The sequence below is a fragment of the Plodia interpunctella genome, chromosome 25, assembly GCF_027563975.2.
Source record: "Plodia interpunctella isolate USDA-ARS_2022_Savannah chromosome 25, ilPloInte3.2, whole genome shotgun sequence".
Classification (NCBI taxonomy): domain Eukaryota; kingdom Metazoa; phylum Arthropoda; class Insecta; order Lepidoptera; family Pyralidae; genus Plodia; species Plodia interpunctella.
In genome coordinates this window covers 1,373,016-1,390,044 of record NC_071318.1, presented here as the reverse complement: position 1 = coordinate 1,390,044, position 17,029 = coordinate 1,373,016, and the positions used below count along the sequence as shown (strand labels likewise).

Sequence of the window (17,029 nt, the reverse complement as noted above, 5' to 3'; positions counted from 1 at the left end):
AAATTAATTTTATTTGTAAAAAATGCTGCGTAAAAAGTGTGGAAATTTAACATTACAATCCGAACTTTTTATGAAGTATATTGTTCCCATACAAGATGTATGCCATTAGTAGCTTTACAAAATAGTGGCATTACTTTGTGTTGACGATGAGGAGAGAAACGTCAACAAACTATAAAAAGTTGTGAAGTGAATGTTTTAGTGGTGGTGTGGTGAATATCCATATTTCCGCGAATTATATATAATTGAAAAGCATTATGATACGTTTCTCCGAAATATTTTCTTCATCTGGTTTAGTATTTATGAGTTATAGAGTTTTGTAAAATAGTAGATATGTCTGCAAGGGATAAGTGGGTTCGCCGGTTCTCTGTAGATGAAACATCGAGACACCAAAATGGTTTTACCATTTACAAGATAACTTCTGTTGTAAGTAGTTTCAAAATCTTCGATAAACAGCATTGGAATTAGGTTTTCTGTGCCCTGGAAACTAATTAGATGGAACTAATAGCTATAAGATGATATAAAAGTACCTATCTGCTTTCACATACCTACCTAATATTTTAATTAATTAGGCTGAATTTAATTCAATTTTACAGCTTAATTAGCATTTAAATTAAATTTCTACGTATTTCTCTTTACACAACTTCTTGTGAAATAATTGGTTCTTATTAGATATGCCTTGAGATTTTTATGACTAATGTAAATATATCTTTTCTCCTTGTATTTACGCTAATGATTTACTTTTAATCTAAATATTTCCATATATAATGTTTTTAACGACCATTACAATATTTTACATTCTGCAAAATATGCCATAAGACTATGACTCACACTGTTGCACAATCAGATTTAATTTTCCAAATCAATCAATTTTAGGAGATTTTATGTAATCTTTTCTTAAAACTGTTGACCAAAGGTGCAGTGACAATTTTCTCTGAGTTTGTTCCAGTACTACTTAAATATAAATGTTTCTTCAGTTTTGATCTTTTTATCAAAATTACTTTTGGAGAGTTTAAACAGATATTTTAGATTAGGTGTTATTAGGCATTTTTGTATTCATATTTTAATTTTATTTATATTTTTTATCAAGATTGCACTATGCTACACTAGAGACTAAAGTGATATAACATACAGGTCCATACCTCCAGATTCTAATCTAAACAGCTACCAACCACTGGAAAGCAACCTTATTGCTAAACTCAAATCTCACAACAGATTTGCTAAAAGTGTTTGACTGATCTCAGATTAAAAATACAAAAAAAAGCAAAAAATACTTTGGAACCTACAAACATTGTTACAGATATTCCCAATAGAGTCTCCAGAAGCAGTGACGGTGGTGTCAGTCTGGAAGCGGTTCAGCGATGTGCAGCAGCTACACAAGAGCATGAAAGTGCTCCACGCCGGGCTGCACTTGAGAGGAACAGTTCCTGAGCTACCTACAAGCAACTACTTCAAGCGATTTCAACAACAGGTTAATGTTTATAAATTTATTTATTTGTATGCACCTCTACTACCCCGTCAAATGACGTTCATCAAAAGTGAGCTTTAAAGTGTCCTCTGAAGGCATATGTTACATTGACAACATAAAATTTGCAACCAGTTCGCAAATTTGTTGTCAATGTAAAGTATGTCACAGAGGACACTTCAAAAGCTAATTTACAATGAAGGTCATCTTGCCTCAAGTGTGCTATGACCTTAATACATTAACTAGCTTTTGCACGCGACTGCGTATGCTTTTTTCCCTGTTTCTCCCTAAAACATGGGAAGTAGAGAGGGGTAACAAGACAATAAACAAACTCACTTTCGCTTTATAATTGAGTACTTTTTAATTTACATCCGCTTTTTTTTGACGACCTCGGTGGCGCAGTGGTAAGGTTCTAGCCACTGAACCGAGAGGTCCCGGGTTCGATCCCCGGTCAGGTCATGATGGAAAATGATCTTTTTCTGATTGGTCCGGGTCTTGGATGTTTATTTATATATGTATTTGTTATAAAATATAGTATCGTTGAGTTAGTATCCCATAACACAAGTCTCGAACTTACTTTGGGGCTAGCTCATTCTGTGTGATTTGTCCTAATATATTTATTTATTATTTATTTATTTATTGTCCATCAGGTGATAGAAGAAAGAGCCAAGTCAATCAAGGTGTTGCTAGAATTCATAGCTGAACATCAACTTTTGTTCACGAGTACAGACTGCATCAACTTTCTAGAGGTATAACTTTACCATTTTATTTGGAAGCAGTTATAGATATGATACTGTATCTGTATATCTTGTGACAGTGACAGCAAAAAGTAATTTGTTTAACGATTAAGGATTGCCACTACATCTTGTATGTATGTTGTCTTGTGTTCGTAAAGGATTACAGGTTACACAAAATTGAAAATAAGTCGGTAACGCCTAATTTTATTTTGTGACAATCCTGACTGCATCGTCAACGCTAGCGACTATTTCGCCTTTAGCAAGCCGGTTGAACAACTGTATAAATCTCATTAAACAGTGGTACAGTCTGCCACAGAGAAATCTGACCTCCCTCTGAACACCATCTCTTATTGGGTCAGATTACTCTGTGGCAGACTGTACTATGCTAGCTACACGCTATTACCGAACATATGCCGACGCGCATGAATAAACAACGCGTAGGTTGGATGAGAGCTTTTATTTACCGCGGTGGAAAACCAGAAATATATGCCGAATCCGTCAAATGTTTCGCGATAATATATAGCAGGCATTATATTTCTAGACGGGTTATCCGGAGCCGTCAGCGCCGGGCAGCGTGATCGCCACGATCAGGTCGTCGCTGCACCTGCCATTAGAGGAGACGCCGCATTTGGAGTACCCCACAGATGAGGACGACTCCAGGAGCCCTACTCACACAGGTATATATCAAAAGATGGCGCTACCGTCGACTCGCGGTAGAAACTAACAAGTCTAGAACGCGCAGTTGAAGCGTTTATTAGATGACACTGTTCGCCTGGGAAGGCCTATTATACTACCTAACAGGCATGCGGCCCACTTAATGGTAAGTGGTCACCGCAACCTATGCACGCCTGCAACACCAGGAGTAGTTATCACATGCACGTTGCGTTTGTGTTCATGTAAGTTAATTGTGTTTCACATCTATCTATGTATTATAATCAGCACTCGGATCACAATCATAACCTGTTTTGATATACCTTTTGACTATGTACATTATGTACTTTTATATATTATTAGAAAAAAAAAACATTGTAAGAAACAATAATGGTGAGCCGATCTGGCATGATAGGGACCAACACTGTTCAAATGAGTTTCTTTCGGCATTTCTTCTCAGCAGTGGTCGTTCCGAAATGCCAGTAGTGCCTGTGAAGGTCTAATTTCTGAATAAATGATTTGAATTTGAATTTGTGTCCTAGAATATTTTGCTACTACTTATTGCTTCTTATACTGTAGTCAATTTGATTGTTGGCAATGTTGAGCTTGCTGAGCCAACACGCACACTAGCGCCACCATAACATTTTTATCAATTCTATTTTAAAAATCTGTACACAGGTTTAGATTTTGTGAACTGACTAGATTGTATAATAGAAAACTAAAGTCCTTCAAAATTAATTAAATTAGTTAATTTATTCCATAAAAATACAAATTGCAAGTTGTCTACTATATAAGATATATAAGATTTTTTTGTTTGTTTGTAAACTCTTTATTGCACAACGATAATACAAAGGCATTAAAAAAAAGAGACGTGTACAAAAGTGGACTTATCTCAGAAAGGGATTTCTTCCAGTCGACCAAGTGACTTAATATGTTATCAATTTTCTTATATGTGTATTTTTACATATACCACTTTTATTATTATTATTTAATTAATTACACTCGTATCGTCATTTCCATCAAAAACATTACCGTTGAAAACAAATTGCACATAACATTGACCACAATCATATGCTTTCAGCACAATCACAACCCAGCAACCTTCTAGATGACAGTCCTCAGACCACAGATGAAATAGACAGCATATCCCGAATACCAATATACGAAGCAGCCGACGTTGAAATAAAGACAACACCAAAAATATCCAAATCAAACAGTTTTGCATCGATAAACTCACTCGATAGCATTGACAGCGATTTATTCGACGAACTAAACAAACTGGCCGTCGAGAAAAGTAAGCCGCTTGTGAAAAATAAATCTGTGTTGCCAGATTTAATTAATTTTGACGCTCCTTCGACTTCGAAATTCGAAGATTACCACACCATGCCCGCGAAAGTTCCAGATTCGGACACGAATTCGTTAAGTTCTGCCTGTGAAAGTGATTCAAGGCGAAGTAGTTCGCGAGTGTCTTTGTATAGTAAGAGAAGTGTGTTGTCTCTCTCCAACTTTGAGAGTAAGACAAAGACAGAAGATAGTTATGTGTTTGAGGCCGGTTACATGTTGAATTTAGCGGCAAGATGTGAAGATCTGGGTGATTATCAAAGAGCTTTTGAGTGTTACAAGTCTGGCATTGAGAAGATGCTTATTGGAGTACAAAGTAAGATTTTTTTATTTATTTTATACTTAAACTTTTAGGAAATAGAACAATTTACATATTTGGCAGGGAGGAAGTTTGAAATTAAAATTTCAATAGATATATGTGGAATAAGGGTATAAAATGCTAGATTACAGAAAATTTGTCATACAAAAAAAAATATTATTACAAGGAATTAACACAGTTTCATAAGATTCATATAGATGTTCGACGTCGTTGCAAAAGTCGAAACAGCCGCCAGCGGCAACATTAAAGTCAGGGTTGTCACAAAATATAAAAGACTGTAGACTGTAGTGTATATGTATTATTATTTTTTAATTTATAGTGGCATTCGAAATTTGACTGTAGGTCGGTTGTGGAATTATGAAGACTTCTTTGCTCAAATTATGATTTACTTAATATTTCAAACAGTAATCAATAATATGTACATATAATTCCATGTCCAATCACAGATTGATATCAATTTTAATTTTCTCTTATCTGTCTGCATGTCAGTCGAATGATTTCATGACACAATTGGGAATTTGTTGAACGGACATGTAGTAGAATTTGTATGTACAGGATGTTCAAAATACCTATATAGGTACATATGAAGTGGTAGTAAGTTACGGTGTCTTAGGTAGATTTTTAATGTGAATTTCTTATTAATATTAAGTTTATTTTAGTTTATAATATTAGCGCTTCTTAACAGTAGTAGTCAGTCGTGTCCGCTGTAATGGACACGACAACCAGAAGGCCCCCAATGTACAAGCAATAACGTCAACATGCTGTCTCTTTTTCACATATCGTGTACGCATTGTGTAAAAGAAAGAGAAAACGTGTAGACGCAATGACGTGCTACATGTTTTATGTTTCATGGCAGCCCCCCTACTTATGAGCACCCATTTAATAAATGTCAGTATTAACTAGAAACTTCGCGTAAAGGATTTACCAAGGTACCATATCCACCCAATTCATTGTAAAAAACTTGTTAAAAAAATTACAGCACATAAAATAAACACCTGTATTAATTTCATGCGATTTGTTTGACAAGATAACGACTGATAGTGATAACATATCGATTTATTTTATTCAATGCGCAAGCGGTCACTTTTTTAGCCAACTGTTTTCAATGTACAGAAATATTAGTATAGAGGATAACTTTTGTTTGTTGTCAAACGAAGCAATTATGGTATTTATTCAGTAAATTAAATTAGAATAGTTAACACAGTTCGAGGAACTTTCGAGAATGGCTTTCTTGTACTTGTGTGACTATATCCACAACAATGATATTGAAAATGTGAAGTGCAAATGTGAGAAAATTTATCTGTTTTCCGTTTTATTTATATGTTATCGAAATTTTAAGAACTTTAGTTAAAATACCTATTGTATATTTATCTGTCTTTCTAATATTTTTCTGGTCGAGATGAAATGCTTTTTCACTTAATACATTTTATTACGTACCTTCTCGTAATTAATCGTACGTTTATAGAGTATTAGCTGCGCCCTGGGGTTTCGCTCCCGTGGGAAATTCGGGAGAAAATATACCCTGTGTTATTTTAGGTTATATTCTACCCGTGTACCGAATTTCATAAAAATCAGTCCAGTAGATTTGATTAGGACACTAGCGCCATCACCACATTTTTTTAAAATTTGATGAGAATATGCTAGGCGTGGAGCACGCGTGGCCTTAAATTTTTGAATAAAAAGTGTTTATACAGACTTTTTAGATTTCAGAATTTTTTCATCTCATTGTTATCCACACTACGGTCCTAGATAAATTATTAACCCTCAATAATAGGTGTAAAAATGTTATATTATAATACAAGGCAAAATATCTTTAATATTTAATAAAATGGATACGTATAGACCAATGGCGGGCTTATTCCTAAGCAATCTCCTCCAGCCAACTTAATAATATGTTTTCTTATTCTAGACGACACAGATCCTCAGAGGAGGGCGCTTATAAAAAAGAAAACAAACAAATACATATCGTACGCCGAAGAGATTTACAAAAACCACTTGTGCGATACGGAACAACGTGTAAGTTTACAATATTCCAGTCAGCAGCACATCAATCTACTCATATTCATTGAATACTCGCCTCTACTACCTGGGCATAAGATCCATTTAGGGTATCTTGACAGTACGTTATGGTACTAGTTTTGAGTCGAAATAGCAGACAAATTATATTATTATGGTAATAATGTGCAATGCAAATGGTTGTGTCACATCACGTTTCTCAACACACTTGGTGTGGACCCGTGAACAAAACAAAATAAAAAAATCTAACAAAACACTATTGCCGTAAAATTTCGATCTAATGTTTTGAAAATTACTTTTAAACAAACTTTATAATATTTTACACATTTAAATTTAAACATTGTTTTACCTCCTTTCAGATATTACCAGAGCGAGACGAAAACCCTCGCCTGCATTGCTCCATTCCAATATCTATGCTCAAACGCAAATACGAAGATCTGGCGTTGTACCAAGTGTTAGCTATACTGGGGTCGAGTATAATGCTTGTGTTGCATAAGGCTGATCAGAGTTGTTATGCTATGAAGGTAGGCATAGTCTCTCTCTTTCTATAATATACTAAAAGTGTGAGAAAGAGAAATTATTATGCTGTACCAGTTTGGTCCTGGTTGAAGGGGCAAACCCAGGAAATGCTGGCTTGATGTCGTCAAGGATGATATGCGTGCCAATGGTGTGACAACTAGGAATAACGACGACCGTGCGAAGTGAAGGCGAAAATATAGGAAAACTGATTCTAGGCTCCGAAGCTCAACGGCTGAGAACGAAAGATAAATTTTAATTCCATTGTCATCCCTCAATCAATCAGCATTTTATTTAATATTATTCAACATTTCGTCAATAACTCTAAGAAAAAATTATTTTAGATAGATTTTATAGTACCTAATACAAATTGCTGTAAAAATTGCTTAGTTTTACCGACTATGGGTATGCAAAAATCTGTCATGTTATCTACTAATAATAAGTCAAATCTTGTTATATTATGTAAAAAGTGAAAATTTGTTATTTTGTATATAGATTATATATTTGTCTATTTCACTTTTCAGGTGATCCAAAAAGTACCAAACAATTTGACAGAATTCGACGAGTACTTTCACCAACGGCCAAATGAAACGCGGCAACCTATCCTTACCACGGTCATACCATACATGGTGCCCCTACATGCATACATTGAAACAGATAACTTAATATTCTTAATATTGTCTTATGCACCGGGCGAAAAATTACTCGATTATATAAAAAAATATGCTAAATCTATTCCGAACACACCAAAAAGGGTGTTAAATTTAGAAAATGTGTTTCCCAAAGAGAAAACAGTTATAGAAAGTGATAGTGATAATAATAATGATAGTGTCGAAGTGAACATTGATTCGTTGGACAATGTAGATGTTTCCGTGAACGATTTGGTGGTGAATTCGAAGAAGTTGTTGAAGAATGTGGACAGAGTGTTGAGCGAGCTTAAAGTATTGGAGAAGAATGAGCTGGATAATAACAGGGTTGAGACTGCGACTATTAATAGGGTAAGAATTTATCTAAAGTTAAATACTGTATGGGGTGGTCCCGTTCACTTGCGCCACTTTATATAAATTTTAAAAAATTAAGGATTTAAAATGTACCACAGGAGATTATGCTACACTTGATAAACGATTTTATTAGATATTAGAAGACTAGCGATTAGGCTTTTCGTGAATAAATTGTCTTTATATCAGTGAAATTGTATCAAAATGTACTTGCGCTGGCGTCTCTCTCTCTCATCTTCATATGTATTTTGTAAAAAGTTAATAAAAACGAATAACAAATCTCTTTTTTTTCAGTTGTCCCCCCACCCTGTGGACGTGTTGCCACCGTCGGCAGTATGCAAGTGGGGGGCGGAAATTTTGACAGCTTTGGAGAGTTTACACAACTCGGGGGTCATTTGCAGGTAAAAAAAGTTCGATTTGCGTATGCAGAATTGATTTGAATATTTCGTCATCTCAATCGCCAACGTCCATACCACGTTGAAAACACCGGTTCTCGTCCGATCACCGAAGTTAAGCAACGTCGGGCGTGGTCAGTACTTGGATGGGTGACCGCCTGGGAACACCACGTGATGTTGGCTTTTTTGCATTTTTTAGTCTTTAATTTATTTTTTATTCACAAATCCTAGACATGATTTTTTTTTATTCGTATGATAGCTTTGTCAAATGAAATGTTTTTAATGATGTAACTATCGTCAAATAACAATAGAACTTGACATTAAGCTTTAACTCAAGTAGTTTGATTGTCACAATGAAGAACAAAAAAAAAAAGTTTAGCGCATTTCCCAATGTTTTCATTATTTTTTTTTCTATTTCAGAGATTTAAATCCCTCAAACATCCTACTGGGCGACAGAGGTCAGATCCTGCTAACTTACTTCATATCTTACCCGGGCTTAGAGATGACATTGCCCAAACTATGTAATGTCAATATGTACATAGCGCCAGAACTATATGTCAATAGTATAGTGGATGGTGGAAATGAATTTGATAAAGTGTGCGATTTTTGGAGCTTCGGCGCTATAATGTATGAGTTGCTGTGTGGAGTGGTAAGTTCGATTTTTATTAAAACTCATGTCACATTATCGCGGTCCTTTTGCAGTTCGGCATACATTGCTGGTTTTCTATTGTTGTAAATAAAAGCACTCGTAGAATTATGCAGAGTTCGGTGATAGTTTCTTTCTTTTATTACCGTAACTAAAAATCTTGTAAAGGATTTTTTTTAAAGAAAATATTATAGTTTACCATTATACAATGTTGTACCAATTTGCTGTATACGAATTAATTAATGGCCATTTTAGTTTCTCCAGATAAAAAATATTGATAAACTGGCGATTGTAACGTAAACGCAGTGCCGAGTGTAAATCCTAACTAATATTATAAATACGAAAGTAAGTTTATTTGTTACCTCTTCAAGCTCAATCAACTCGACCAATCTTCTTGAAATTTTACATACATACATGTAGTTCATAGTATGAAGGAGGACATGGGGTACTTTTCACTCTGGAAAAAAAAACTGTTCCCGTGGAAAATTAACGCGGGCGAAGCCGCGGGAAACAGCTCGTAACCCATATTGTTGTTTCAGCCGCTGTCCCACTACCACAACAGTATATTCACGAGTCACACTATACTGCAGTTGCCAGATGGTTTGTCTGTTGAAGTGGAGTCTTTACTTACGCAGGTATTTATTTATCCATACTCATATTATAAAGAGAAAAGATTTGTGTTTTTGTTTGCAATGAGGTAACTCGAAAACTACTGGACCGATTTTGTTGAAATTCGGCACAAAGATAGACGAAACCTTCAGGAGTGACATAGGCTACTTTTTTATTACGGTTTTACCCGAGCGTAGCCGGGGCGGGCCGCTAGTTCTTTATTTTTTTTTCTAGAGTGTTTTTGCAAATACTAGTTTCAATTTGTTCCAAGTCGCCTAAAGGCATCTGACATGACTTGCGACTACCTACTGCATCTAACAGCAAGTATTTATTTATATTTATGTAAGTTATGACATACACAACACACTTAGAACAAGTATGAGCATAAATGTATTTAAGAAAAAACTTAGACTACACATCAGACCATATAATTAATTTGTGATTTGTAAATATTTTTTAATGTACCCTACTCATCTCATTTTAAGTGGAATGTAATTTCTTTATGAGAATAAAGTTCTTTAAACCTAACCTAACCTAGTGAACTTATACTGTTAACCAGTTTGCAGGTTTCCTCATGATTTTTCCTTCGGGAAGCAAGTGATGGTCATTTAAAACTACTATTACTGATATCTAACGCATAACCTTCCAAAGGCGCATAAGGTACATAGAGACTAACATCTCTTGTTCTACGACTTTTCTCTAAACGTAATAAATATCATTTTTTTTAGTTTTAATGTCGTCTCTATAAAGCGTTAACTCTATGTTCGATTCCGCTACATAACGCCCCTGTACTGTCTCGTGTTGCTTGGCTATTACATAGAGTTAAGATGTGTAGAATCGCAAATTAGATTGTATTTTTTTATATGAAAAAAAAAACTACGAATCAAGAAAAGTCGTAGAATAAAAGTTGCTTGTTTTGATGTACCTAAGTAGTCTTTAGGTGGTTTTGCCTTTGATACCAGTAACCCTGTATAACTTATTAATTATAAATATGTAGGTACAGTCAACAGCACAACAGATGTAATGTATAGTAACACAACGATACTATATTTAATAACAAATACGTAGTTAGATTAACATCCAAGACCCGGGTCAATCAGAAAAAGATCATTGTCCATCATGACCCGACCGGGGATCGAACCCGGGACCTCTCGGTTCAGTGGCAAGCACTTTACCACTGCGCCACCGAGGTCGTCGAGGTTAATGAACTGTTGACGGTACATTCATTGTAATGTATATTTAATATATTTTGTCAACAGCTTCTAACGTATGAACCATCTGAACGTCTCGGCGCAGGAAAAGACGGCATAGAGGAGATTAAGAAACACCCATACTTTAAGCATATTGATTGGCAAGAAGTGTATGACAGTTGGATTGTGCCAGGTTGATCTTTATATGTATTGGGGTAAGGTTGAAAATTGACTGCACCATTTCCTTCTATTCAATCCCAATTATATTAAAATACAGATAGTTGAATTGTGCCGAGTTGATCTTTATATATATTGGGGTAAGATTGAAAATTGACTGCACCATTTCCATCTATTCAATAAGAGTTAAAATACAGACTGTTAAATTGTGCCGGGTTGATCATTATATTTATTGGGGTAAGGTTGACAATAGATTGCACCGTTTCATTCTATTCAGTAGGAGTTAAAATACATAGATCTCTAATGTAATGAGAAAGGTCTAAAATGGACTGCACAATTACTTTATAAAAAATCCGGCCAATCTATAAGAGAATCTCATAAAATATGCATTTTTCAAATAATTGATTTCTTGCCAATAAACGATTTAACCACAAGTCAAATCAGTAATTTTTTTCTGAATGTCAAACAATGTCAACGACTTGATAAGCTGTTCCATACAAAATCAAAAATAATATTGAATTGAAATCATGTCTACGGCTAAGGAGAATATCCTATATCGGTAATAGTAAATAGAGAATTGTAAACTATACAAACTGAGGCACAAATAAGAACTAAATAATTATATACCTAGGTGCCTTTAGAGCCGTGCCCCATTACTCAGTCGCGCTCCGTCACTTGACGTCCGTCGAATGACAACGCGGAAATTGTATGAAGTTTCGATGTACGTCAACACACGTCAATGTCAAGAAACAATAGAAAACATCGAAGCACATCGTAGCTACAACGTGGTGCGTTGTTGCAGCGCAGCTAGACTGCGCAATGGGACATGGCCCTTATTTATGATGATAAACTGATTGGACTAAACCTTATTTTAAATTTTATATGTGTTTGACAATGGGTGCCGTGTAACCCGAAATTAATATTATATTCTTGTGGATAGAGGGCCGTCATTAATCACGTTATGTTTACAATTATGACAATATTGTCTTTTGCACGTCAGAAATGACTAAAGGTGTGAAACACTACTGATTTTTCCACCGTTGTATGTACCACAATTATGCAATAAAAACCATTCATTAATTCAAAGACCCACTACTTTAGTGATACGTACGATGCATTCATTCATTCATTCATTCACGTGGTGAGATTTAAGACTATCCGATAATTCACGTGTTTTTTTCACGTGTGTATTTTAAGACTAAAAATTTACGTTTATTTTACTATACTCTAACATATAAATGATAACAATAGTTCTAAAAATTTTAAGATTTATTGTAGTTAAAAATAATCTTAAAATTTTTAGAATATTACTTATAAATACGGGAATAAAAATAATATCACACCTACACACCGCTTTCGGTTTACAAATCGTGGGTTTGACGAAAACATCAATGCATGGGATATATTAACACATCCCTTGTATTATGTCGTGTATTTCGGAAACCGCCACTTTTGGAGCCCCACGTGATTAATGGACGACCGTATCGTTTTTATTAACCGCTTTTCGTATGAAATGTGACTTATACTTATCGCTTTTAAATTAAGTATTATTTTTTTTATTTAGTACATGGTAGAAACATATATTTAAAATTATTTTAAATTGTGTTGTATTGGTTTTTATTTTATTATTAAAGTTAACGTATATTTTGATGTTTATCTAGTCGACAATTAATTAAGGCTAGTTATTTTTTTTAGTAATAATAAGTATAGTACAAAAATTGTTTCAAGTTCAAAAATTTGTCGTGAAATTTGTTTATCATATGGACATTTTTTTATTTTTATAGATGTGTTAAAAATTTTAAACGAAGGAAGCTATAAAATTGCTGTTTGTATATTCTGTTTCATAAATAGGAATAGAGCATAAAGTCTTGTCTTGAAAATATATGACGTTTGACAGATATGTTTTCCAAACGATAAAAACAAAATGTGTATGCATTGGTAACCACAGATAACGTATCTCTAGTAGTACAGCATATATAACAGTGAGAAGCAACCTTATTAAGCCAAACTTTGGCGGATTCGGTATACATTGCCGGTTTTTTGTTGCGGTAAATAAAAGCTCTCATACAAATTACGCAATGTTCACGCATTGGCATGTGTCTGAGTTTGGCGACAGTGTGGAACTGACATAAACCTTCCATGGGAATCACGCAATGTGTATGTACATTGGTGAAAACCACATGAAAATCCGTGCAATAGTTTTTGACTTTATCGCGTACAGACACACAGACGCGACAGAGGACTTTGTTTTATAATAATGTAATGATATGGGATAAATAATATAAAATATTGTTTTGCTAAAAATAAACAGATTTATAAAAATATTTGTAATTTCATAAACGGATCTCATGTAATTATTCGGCTATATTATATTCCAAATATTGTTAATTTACATGTTCCTTAGTATTGTTTTAAATTGTTATTTTGTTCATGTGGGCTTAGTATTATTACTATAAATAAATGCAATTTTGAAACAAATATCTTTTGATTTATAGATCACATTTACTGCACGCATCACAAATAAAAGGAATAAGTAAATAAAATTGACAAAATATAAGTGGTTCTTTGGAGACAATAATAACCCCAGAAGACCCACTAGTAGGTCTTCGGAGACCCACAGTTGAGGTACAGACCCAAGGCCACATAAATCTTGCGACATTTAAATTTAAATGTAATAAAATATTTTTTGTCTGCATGATCGTTCTGAAATGAGAAATACTATTTAAAACGCAGACAAATATTTGTGATTACGCGTGCATATGAATATTTGCCCGCGCTGGGAATCGAACGCAGGACCTCCAGATATTTAGCTGGCGGACTACGCCACTGAGGTTACGAAACAACATAGATAAAATAGAAATAAAATGATAAAACACACCAGTCGTGGTGTCCATTAACAATGAGTAGCGACGGGATATCACGTCCGACTGTTGACGGAACTGCAATACGTGAGTGACAGTAGGTTTCTACGCGACACAACATGGAGAGCTCAGAGCGAAGACAACATGTTTATTACTAGCGGTCCGTCCCGTCTTCTCTCGAGTAATACCATAATAAATTATACACCTAAATCTTCCTCCGTTATCACACTATTAATTAAAATCCGCATCAAAATCCGTTGCGTAGTTTTAAAAATCTAAGCATACATAGGGACCGACAGCGGGAAGCGACTTGTTTTATACTGCGCAGTGATTTTATAGGTTTCTTCATAGTCGTATTTCCTCATGGCTGAGGGTCGTGGTCATTACGTGGAATGAAACACAACTTTCTTGATACTATTAACGGAGTGGTTCGCCATTGCCTTCTCCATTTCACACACAAGTTAATAATCAACCAGTGTACAGTTCACACACGTTCAGTCACGTTGTTTTCCTTCACCGGAAGAAAGTGGTGGTCGATGAAAACTACTGTACATGAATCAGAGTGGTATACAAACACATGTAGCACGAGTAGGATTCGAACCTGGGAATTTTCGATCACAGGCGGACGGTCTTAACCACTGGGACACCAAATAAATAAGTCGGTCGGCTGTAACAAGCCTAGAACTTCATTATAATAAAAATGAATTTATCTAAACTTGATCTAAACTTATACCTATGTACCTTCGTTATTTTTCGGCGATTTCTTTGATTTTTATTATCACAGTTTTGTCGTAGAACGCTTGATTGTCTTCTGATGCGATCGCTATCGTTCAATTTGCATACATATAAAAAAAGAAATAGGTATGTCTGTCTGTATTTCGATTACATGTATTACAAAAGAAAACCCAGCCTTCTCCGCATATAACTAGTAATCGTGGTATTCGGCTACCCTTTTATCCCAGATCTGACACGAATAAATCCTTTAATATACTACACTAGCTTTTGCCCGCGGCTTCGCCCGCGTTTTCGTGTGTTAATAACTTATCATCATCGATATCTCGAGATCTAAGCAACGTAATCGCGATGAAACCTATATCGTATTTTAAGTTGGGCTTTTCGCTATACTGTAGAAAGCGCATCAAATTCCGACCAGTAGTTTTAATGGTCTGTGTTTTTGCGTCATATGCGAACAAACATACAGTCAGACAAAAAGTTGTCTTGGCTTCTATTAGTCCCATAAATAGCCCAATAATTATTTTTCTTTAATATCTCCTATTTACAGACAGCCCACTTGCAGTTTTATTATACACTAGATGTTGCCCGCGGCTTCGCTCCCGTGGGAATTTTGGGTTACAATGCCTATAACAATACTGGATAATGTAAGTAAAGTACCGAACCGATTTCAAAAATTCTTTCACCAATGTACTAAGGTTTCGAAGATTACCCGTCTCAAACATACGTATTCACAGACGTTTACATCTTTATAATAATAACATGTATACATATAAATGAGAATATTTAAAATTTTTCACAATATTTCATACTGGTAAGTAAACGTGTTAACGCTTTCACAGAAATGAGATTTCACTTTTAGCGTTTACCATACACATACAACTTCGTGCCCTAACACAGTGAAGCCTGGCCCGAATTCATATGTATGTGTTCATTTGTTCCACTCTATATCCCAAATGAGCTGTATATTACTAAAATTATTAAACAAACTAAAATTATTTGCCTTACCTTGTCTCATCTCACTAGTGAACACACAATCTGCCCGTGCGCAGGTTTCCTCACGATGCTTTCCTTTATCGGGAACATGGATCAATATATAAAACTCTTTCCTTCTTCTCTTACTGAGTGACTGACTGACAGAAAACACACTGGCGAGACTACTGGGCGTAGAAAGCTGAAATTCAGTGTGTAGGTTCCTAGGACAGTGTAGGGGAGCACTAAGAAGGGATTTCCTGAACGGAAACGGATTTTTACTCGCATACGAAGTTGTGGGCAAAAGCATAAACATATAAATCTTAGCAAAAACATATAAATCTTAATTTTGTCTCTTTCTGTCAATGTCAAATAGTATACTATTTGTTAGTGACAAACATGTTTTAGCTTATATCCTTATATTATAAATACGAAAGTACGTTTGTTTGTTACCTCTTCACACTCTATCTACTCAACCAATCTTCTTGAAATTTTGCACACATGTATATTGAAGTATGGAGAAGGACATAGGGTAGCTTTCTTCCCGGAATAATAACTGTCTCGAAAATTTACGCGGACGAAGCCGCGGGCAACATCTAGTTTTTAATATTAGTATGGATTTCAATAAAGACCTAGACCTCGATGTAAATGGTAGTGGCCGTGGAAAATGAAGTAGATTGTTTTCCTCGTTTTTTTTTTCAATTTACCAAATTAATAAGTACAACTTCACGCGCGTTGAAAATGTTGTTTAACCGACTACAAAAGTAGGTTCACAATTCGTGGCGATAAACTAAAAGGCATTTGTTGATATGAAAATTAAATATTTTCAATTAATATTATTCTACTCTCTAGAAGACCGGCTGCGTGTTGGCTTCACTCCTGCCAGAGATTAGCACATTAAAAAAAATCTATTGTGGACATTTTCCGATTAACAGCTGACTGGCATACAAAAGATTTCAACGCGTTCGTTATTAGAAAAAAATACTGGCTGGTTGTATTAACTTGTGACTTCTAAAATTAGAATAAATTCGAAATTTTAAATTTAACCAAACCGGCTTCTATTTTACAAACTCTTCATCTTGCCCTGTATGTATGCATGTATGTTCGATTGTCTTTCTGATTCTGATTGAGCTCAAATTTTGCATACACGATTGGTTTACGTGACAATGTATCATTTATTTTAAAAAGTATTTACAGTTTTAAAAGAAAAATCATTGTTTTAAAAGAATATGGACAAGAAGTATAGCGTAAATGTGCAATGCATTTAACCTTCTACATATAAAATTGAGTCACGCTATAAACTTAATTAATACATTTTTTTAAAATTAAAAATATTTACTCTCTCTAGGCATATATGGCATTAGCCTTCTTAACTCTCAGCAAAAAAAAAAGAAAATCGCAAACACT

At 34.8% G+C, this 17,029-nt stretch overlaps 1 protein-coding gene and 1 non-coding gene across 2 annotated transcripts; both read left to right on the top strand.

The window, feature by feature from the left end:
- Positions 1-136: 136 nt before the first annotated feature.
- LOC128680831 (uncharacterized protein) lies at positions 137-13,552 on the top strand. Its single transcript, XM_053764272.2, has 12 exons — positions 137-423; positions 1,298-1,468; positions 2,113-2,211; positions 2,741-2,876; positions 3,932-4,507; positions 6,420-6,526; positions 6,886-7,050; positions 7,567-8,040; positions 8,335-8,441; positions 8,856-9,084; positions 9,621-9,716; positions 10,950-13,552. The coding sequence occupies exons 1-12, from the start codon at positions 331-333 to the stop codon at positions 11,076-11,078; spliced, it is 2,382 nt and encodes a 793-aa protein (XP_053620247.1). The 5' UTR covers positions 137-330; the 3' UTR covers positions 11,079-13,552.
- LOC128680994 (5S ribosomal RNA) lies at positions 8,500-8,618 on the top strand. Its single transcript, XR_008405930.1, has one exon. It is a non-coding gene; the product is annotated as a 5S ribosomal RNA (ribosomal RNA).
- Positions 13,553-17,029: the final 3,477 nt, after the last annotated feature.

Excerpts from the sequence above, each read along its gene's own strand:
- LOC128680831 (XM_053764272.2), top strand. The coding sequence starts at position 331 with ATGTCTGCAAGGGATAAGTGGGTTCGCCGGTTCTCTGTAGATGAAACA. Across the intron at positions 2,212-2,740 it reads ACTGCATCAACTTTCTAGAG|ACGGGTTATCCGGAGCCGTC; the intron begins GTATAACTTTAC and ends TTATATTTCTAG. Across the intron at positions 2,877-3,931 it reads CAGGAGCCCTACTCACACAG|CACAATCACAACCCAGCAAC; the intron begins GTATATATCAAA and ends ATATGCTTTCAG.